The sequence below is a fragment of the Nothoprocta perdicaria genome, unplaced genomic scaffold, assembly GCF_003342845.1.
Source record: "Nothoprocta perdicaria isolate Ctin4 unplaced genomic scaffold, notPer1 scaffold_405, whole genome shotgun sequence".
NCBI classification, from domain to species: Eukaryota; Metazoa; Chordata; class Aves; order Tinamiformes; family Tinamidae; genus Nothoprocta; species Nothoprocta perdicaria.
In genome coordinates this window covers 375,551-382,862 of record NW_020455650.1, presented here as the reverse complement: position 1 = coordinate 382,862, position 7,312 = coordinate 375,551, and the positions used below count along the sequence as shown (strand labels likewise).

Sequence of the window (7,312 nt, the reverse complement as noted above, 5' to 3'; positions counted from 1 at the left end):
CGCCGAGCGGGGCGCATGCGCAGGAGGCGCCGAGCGGGGCGCATGCGCAGGAGGCGCCGAGCGGGGCGCATGCGCAGGAGGCGCCGAGCGGGGCGTCCCCTGTGCGGAGTCCCGAGTCGGCGCCGCCTCCTGCCCTGTCCGGCTGCTCCTCGCTGTGGAAGCCGCTCCGAGCGCGGGCGCCGCCCCGCCCCGACAGACCCTGCTGCCCTCGCCTGCTGCTAAACACCCGTGCAGTGAAGGACCCCACTCCCTTAGCCGTGTATATTTATATATAATAAATAACACCAATGTATATATTCTAATAGCAAAATACCTTTTACTGGCTCCATCTATTACTGACMTTAGTAGACATATTAGTATGTATAAGCCCACAGGAGGAACACAGAAGAGGCCACAAAGGCCAAGGCTGTGACCAGACAGGAAATAAATCCAYGAAAGGGGGGCCTGGAAGGCACCAGGGCCCAGAGCAGTGGCCCAAGAGTCCGGGATCAGAGGGAAGCATTCCATCCTGTTTTGGCCATTCCTGGGGGTTCCTTACAGCAATTACACTCCACAAGACTCTTGCCACAAATCGCTTCATGTCAGCAGGAGCTCCTGCCCTCCTGCATATCCATCAAGATTCAGCAGCCCTGTCCTGTCAGGGCCCCTGAAAATATCTCTTTTGGAAATCAAAACCTTCTGAATAAACCTCTTAATGCCAATGATGTACTATGTATGTATTACATAGTATTACATCTTCTAAGGCTTCCAGCCATTTCCTAAAGAAACCTTGTATTCGAAAAGAAACACAACCCCCAGGTGCCAACCCTCACAAGCTGCACACATTAAATGCAGTGATAGATCCCCCAAACAACTTCCAGGAATCCAAGAACACGCTGTTTGATGCTGATAACTCCTCATACAACACGGGGACAATTCCACAGCTGCACACCCTCCACAGACAGGCTACACACACACACGGCACCTGCGGCACAGAAGACACGGCCAGACAAGCGGCGCTGCAGCAGCACAACCGGGCAGCTCCGCAGCTCCCCACAAGCCTCAGGTCAGTCAAAGGCCACTGACCCTGGGAGTAAAGGGCTCACAAAACCAAGATCAACACTGAGAAGCTAGGGAAAAAACAAGCCCAGGGCTTGGATGACAGAAGAAACCGAGCATAAGAGGCTGCCTGGGAGGTGCAAGAGGTTTCTCCATAGCCTGCAGCACCGCTCTGGCCTACCACATCCTCCATCCCACTGCCACAGGATGCCACCATTCCTGGCCCTGGGGCAGCTTCCCCACCCTAGGGGAGCTGGCTGCATTGCCTCAGTTCCCTGGCACAAGCAGGACCCCCAGCCCCAAGTGCACCCCATGTCTTTGCTCAGCAGGAGCAGGAGCAGGAGCAGGAGCAGGAGCAGGAGCAGGAGCAGGAGCAGGAGCAGGAGCAGGAGCAGGAGCAGGAGCAGGAGCAGGAGCAGGAGCAGCCCTCTGGTTCCACCTCAGCCCCAGGCTGTGCCCACCCACAGCCTTTAGCTCCCAGCCCCACCTGTGACTGGTCCCAGCCCCAGGGCCCACAGCTGCCGCCCATCACCAAGTGGGATGGGAGGGAGGCCACGTGCCCCATCAGGGACAGCTGGGACAGCAGAGCCGGCCCCACTGCAGCCTGGTGGGAGCTGAGGCCGAGCCCTGGCTCAGGCACAGGCACAAAGGGGCAGCTGGGGTGGCCGGTGCCAACAGCCCCTTTGTGCTGCAGGATGGGATGACCCTGTCAAGGACTGGGGGGGGGGGGGCGCCTGTCCCACAAAAGGGGTGGCCCTGTTTGTGTCACCACCAACATCCCTCCTTGCACACAAGAGGGGCACTTGACCACATCCCAACTGGACTAGGGTTTAAAACTAACTTTGGCTTTCAGCTTTGGAGCCAGCTTCTCCCTGGATGCAGTGGGGTGCAGGGGAGGACTCTGCTCTCAGCTCCACATGTTGCCTGAAGAGGAGACTCCTGGAGCTTGCAAGACCTCTCCCATCTTCTTGGGGGTGGTTATTGCACACYAGTACACTGGAGCTAGCCAAGAACAACACGGGATAGTGGAGAAATTCCCATACAGACGACCAAAACCTGCTTTGTAAATGTTGCACTTGAATCAATCCTGCTGTTTATGAACTTGACTGATTGGCCTGGAGCCCTGTGAGCCTGTGGGGCCATGGAGGTGCCTAAGCAGGGACTCCAAGCTTGGCTTTCCCCTTAGCCCACAAACCTCACACTCCCCACATACCCTTCCCAGGGCCAACGGAGCGTCTCCTTCTGCTCCTGCTGGCTACCTGGCAGGGTGATAGCCCTGGAACAGGCTGCCCAGAGAGGCTGTGGAGCCTCCTTCTTTGGAGATCTTTAAAACCCGCCCGGATGTCACCCTGTGCCCTGCGCGTCCCTGCTGGAGCACAGGGGTTGGATTAGACGACCTCTGAGGTCCCTTCCAACCTTAAGCATCCTGTGATTCTGTGATTCTATGATTTGGGCTCCAGAGTTGAAGTAGGTCTTCAGGATGAGGAGCGAGGCTGCAGTACCTTAGCGAGRGATGTGGCACTGGGCTGTATCAGGCACGGGCAGCACAGCAAGCGCTCGAGCAGGCTGTGAAAGCAGCACCACGCAGTCCTGGCAAGGCCGCAGATGGGAGAGCTGGCTGAGAACATCCTGAAAGCTCTGCGGCACGGACACAGGCCCAGCTCCCAACTTCCTCTCCGCTCCCCTTCTCCCCTTCCCTCACCTCCTTCTCCGCCCTCCGTGCTTCTTCCTCCCCCCATCCTCCTCTTTAACCTGCCCCCTTCCTCCCTACCTCTTTCTTTCCCCCTCTCCCTTTGCATCACCCCACTTCCCCTCTATGTCCTTCTTCCTCGCCTGCTCCCCCTCTCCTTTTGCCTCACCCTCTTCTTCCGTTTACAGAAGATTTCACAAAATATTCTGGACATTCTCAGAATTCAGAATGCTCAGAATATTTTGTAATATTTTATAAAATGTACTGTGAACTCAAAAGCAGAAATTATTMAAAGCAGATATTATTTTAACAACGCTAAGGGAATTCCTCTGTTGAGACAAGTTGAATTTCTCATTTGAAACTCGGTAGAGAACCGACTCACAGATCTTTAGAACTGGTGTTTATAAAAAAGCCACCAAGAGTGCTGGGATTAAAACCTAATTTCCTACATTCAGGTTTATCCTGCATCTGTTAACTACTGTAAGTGATGCGCTTTAAAATGTGTATTTCATTTCAGCTGTGCAAGTACAGCCTTCAACAGTACCTCACTAAAAAAACTGAAACACATTCTATTTGTATGTAAATTTTATTCTGAAAAATACAGCACATTGCTTTGACAAGTTACAGGAAAAAAATACGTAAAGTACAGTATTAAAAAAAAAAATCTTTTCCTAGTCTGGGAATTTAATTATACTTGTTTGTTATTGGCCTAAAACTCTTTGCTTTGAGTTGCTTTTTCCCAAATCAATCAYAGTGGTTTGGGAAGCCTGATTATCTCCCCTTTTTGACTTTTGCTGCTGCACTGTTAGTTTTTGCTTTCTTCTTGGCTGATCCCTTGGATTCTGGCTCTTTGCGCTTGGCTGACGTGATGGAGCCCGTCACCTTGAAGAAGTCATCCAGGCGGCCCTGGGTGCTGCCTTGCCGGCTCTTGCTCAATCTTTTGATGCCATTGCGGATCCGTTCCTCGTTGAACTGCTTCTCCCCACACATGAACTTGACGAGTTCTTCTTCGTTTGGCTCGGTCCACTTCAGTTCCACAGCATCGGGGTCTACCACGTCAGGCTCTAGAAAGAGCTTCTGGGCCTCTTTGTGCAACCAGTTCTCAGGCAGAGGATACTTCTTGGTATCTATATGCTGAACAATCTTTTCAATGGTTTTGTGTTGCTTGATGAGCTCGACAGCGCGCTTGGGTCCAATGCCCCGGATGCTCTCACAATAGTCACAACCCAGGAGGATGCACAGGTCGACAAACTGTTCCCAGCTCAGATCCAGCTCCTGCAGAATGCGATTCAGGTGAAACTCTTGGATTGGCAGCTTCTTAGCCTCGCTGGCAGTCAGGTGCCGCATCAGCACCGGACTGCCAAAGGTCAAGCAATCCATATCTTCGGTGGCGGCCGCGTAGACCTTGCCGGCTTTCACCAGGGCGGCACAGCTGGCTTCGGCCTCTCCCGGCGCCTCAACGTAAGGGATGCCCATCAGCTTGAGCAGCTTCTTGCATTCGTCCGTGTGCTGCTGCGTCACCTTGACCAGCCTCTTACTGAACTTCTCAACGTTGGTCTCCTCTCCGGCCTGCTGAGCTTCCTGCAGCTGCTTCTCCGCCTCGGCGCGGCGCTCGGTCCGCTTCGCGAGCTCGCCCGCCTTCAGCTGCGGGGGCTTGCCGTCGAAGACGTACACGGGCTTGATGCCGCTCTCCACCATGCGCACGGTGCGGTAGAACATGCCCACGAGGTGGCTCGTGGTCTCGCCCTCCTCGTTCTGCAGCGCCTCGGCGCCCTGCCGCACCGCGATGAGGAACTGGTAGATGCTCATGGAGGCGTCGACGGCCACCTTGCGCCCGAAGTACGCCTTGATGTCGTGCTCCCGGATGGCGGCCGGGGCCACGTCGGCGATGAGCTTGGCCAGGCCGTGGATGCCCATCGTGGAGGGCGCGGGGCCGACCTCGCGGCCGGCGGGGGAAGAGAGGGCGAGAAGCGGAGCGGAGAGCAGCGCCGCAGCCCGCGCCTCGGCCGGCGGGGCGCGAGGGGACGGGAAGGGGACGCGGGGGGACCCGAGGAAGGGAGCGAGGGGACGGGAAGGGGAGCGAGGAAGGGAGCGAGGCGCTCGCCGGCCGCCCTCACCCGCCGCCGCGCGCCGCGCGCCCCGTCGCCAATGGCGGGCGGCTCCTCCCCCGGGCTCCCGGCTGGCGCCGCGCTGCTCCCTTCCGCTGCCGGCGCGCGGGGCCAGGGGCGGGCGGGCGGACGGACGGCGACGTGTCGCGGCGCGGACGGCAGCCATGGTGCGCGGGGTGCCGCGGGTGCCGGGGGGTCCCCCGGGGAGCGCGGCCGGCCACGCGCCCGCGCCCTGGCTGAGCCGCGCGGCCGCCCTTGCAGGAGCTGGAGGCCATGAGCAGATACACGAGCCCCGTGAACCCGGCCGTGTTCCCGCACCTCACCGTGGTGCTGCTGGCCATCGGCATGTTCTTCACCGCCTGGTTCTTCGTGTATCCGCCGCGGCGGGGCCGGGGAGGGCCGGGCTGGGGCGGGCGGGGGCGGCCGCGGTGCTCGTGGGCGCCTTAACCGGCAGCGCGCAGCTACGAGGTGACCTCCACCAAGTACACGCGGGACATCTACAAGGAGCTGCTCATCTCCCTCGTGGCCTCGCTCTTCATGGGCTTCGGGGTGCTCTTCCTGCTGCTCTGGGTCGGCATCTACGTGTGAGCGGCGGCCGGAGGGGCCCAGGTAGGGCGCCTTGCTAGTGCGAATTACCAGGCTGGCCCGCTTGTTAATGCTGGTGCTCGTTAGTGCTAATTACCAGGCTGGCCCCCTTGTTARTGCTGGTGCTCGTTAGTGCTAATTACCAGGCTGGCCCCCTTGTTAATGCTGGTGATGCACGTGGGGGTGTTCTGGAAGCGTATCCTCGCGGCACGGCTGGGAGAGGCTGTGCGTGCCCAAACCCGGCTACTTTTGGGGGTAAATGCAGTAACCCCCCCCAGGCGGCCTCCTGCCGGGGAGCCCCTTGAGGAGCCCGGCCGCCCGGGGCAGCAAGTGGTGCAGAGCTGCCCGCTCCTCTTCACGGCACCTCTGCYGGAATTTCAGCTACGACAAAACCAGGCAGTACCGCAGCTCAAGAGTGCTCCTGTGCACAGCCATCCCTGTCTGTGARCTACGAGTGCAGAACTGGGATTAACTCCCACTGGAAGCGTTAAGGAATTGGTTTTGTCACGTAGTTCGGGCCTGGTAATGCCATTTTTGAACAAATCTCACACAGAATCTGCCCCTCAGGGTGTATGTGGAGTTTTCTCTTAAGCTCACCCCTACCAGGTATCCCCCTGATAAGGTGCARCTTTAGTAACAGCAAGTGTGATCACAGGGCGTGCTCCGGGGARAACTGTCTCACTGATCTGCTTCGTCTCTTGCTTGGTTCTAGGTGGGAAGCCTCGCAGAAACTCTTTTTGTATTTCTTTTATATGGCAACAACAAAACCTACACCAGACATGGACTGTGCKCCTATCAGGTGACTTCTGCCAGCACAACAGAAAAAAAAAGCTCAATAAAAGTCTTTTTGTGATGCACCTGCTTTTGGACATGCAGTTTGTATTTTATATTGATCCTTGTGACYTGGCTTTGCAGAACTGCTTTGATCTTGGCACAAGGTCAGCGTGCGTTGGGATGAGGGACCCTGTATTACACTCAAAAGTAAATTGGCCATTTCGTAGGATGTTTTCAGCTGCAGGAGCAGCTCTGTTGATAGGAATAAAGCGTAATTTAGATTTTCTTCTAGGGTGTTTAACACACAATTGGAATTTGAACATGCATTCCACTGGAGAAATTAATTAATGCTGTAAAACTGCAACTGGTGGCATCTCAGACATTGCTGATATTGAATTTAAGCAGCTTAATTTTTTTTTGGCATTGAAGTTCATAGGCCCTAGTGAGTAGCAGGCAAATAACCACTTAAGCTAGCTATTGGATTGTAGGTGTTTTGTTCTGTGATAGATTTCAGCTATAAAATGTATTGTCGCTCTAACAGGCCTTGAAAATCAGCACTGCCCTGTAATCCCAAAACACTGTGAACTGGGTGTCTGACAGGCACAGAAATGTGCCCCACAAAGTATGTGTGATTTCTTTGCAGTAACGTAAGTGGAAGGGGAAATAAAGAAATAAGAAAGAAGAGAAGAATAGAAAGAAAAGAATAAAAGGATGCCTTATCCCTGGACCTTACCTGTGGTCTTCAGGATTAGCATTATCAAAAAAAAAAAAAAAAAAAAAAAAAAAAAAGTTATTTTTAAGGACTTTGCCTTTGAACATTTTAATCCCCTGCAACTTAATCCCAAGGATTTTCAACCCCAACTCCCTTGGCCTTGATCAGAGATTTCTACTGCCGTGTATGCCTAGGAAGCACTTCAATGCCATCTTGTGCCTTATTACAGAGAGACTTCTAGAAAACAAGAAAGAAAACAAACTCGTGCTGCTTTTTCCTAAATCTGCTCTTATATGCCTCAACCTTTAGCTGTCCTGAGCTAAAGCAGCTGTCCGGACTGGGCAGCTGTCCTGAGCAGCTGTCTGGACTGGGTTTGGGGCAGCAGAGCCAATTGCCCTTTGCAGA

General features: G+C 55.1%; 2 protein-coding genes across 2 annotated transcripts; one reads left to right on the top strand and one right to left on the bottom strand.

Annotated features, from left to right (window-relative positions):
- Positions 1-3,354: 3,354 nt before the first annotated feature.
- FEN1 (flap structure-specific endonuclease 1) lies at positions 3,355-4,744 on the bottom strand. Its single transcript, XM_026045617.1, has one exon. The coding sequence runs from the start codon at positions 4,643-4,645 to the stop codon at positions 3,500-3,502; it is 1,146 nt and encodes a 381-aa protein (XP_025901402.1). The 5' UTR covers positions 4,646-4,744; the 3' UTR covers positions 3,355-3,499.
- Positions 4,745-4,960: 216 nt separating this feature from the next.
- TMEM258 (transmembrane protein 258) lies at positions 4,961-6,278 on the top strand. The gene is made up of 4 exons (XM_026045624.1): positions 4,961-5,003; positions 5,098-5,207; positions 5,298-5,445; positions 6,134-6,278. Exons 1-3 carry the CDS (start codon positions 5,001-5,003, stop codon positions 5,422-5,424), a joined length of 240 nt encoding a protein of 79 aa, XP_025901409.1. The 5' UTR covers positions 4,961-5,000; the 3' UTR covers positions 5,425-5,445; positions 6,134-6,278.
- The last annotated feature ends 1,034 nt before the right edge of the window (positions 6,279-7,312 follow it).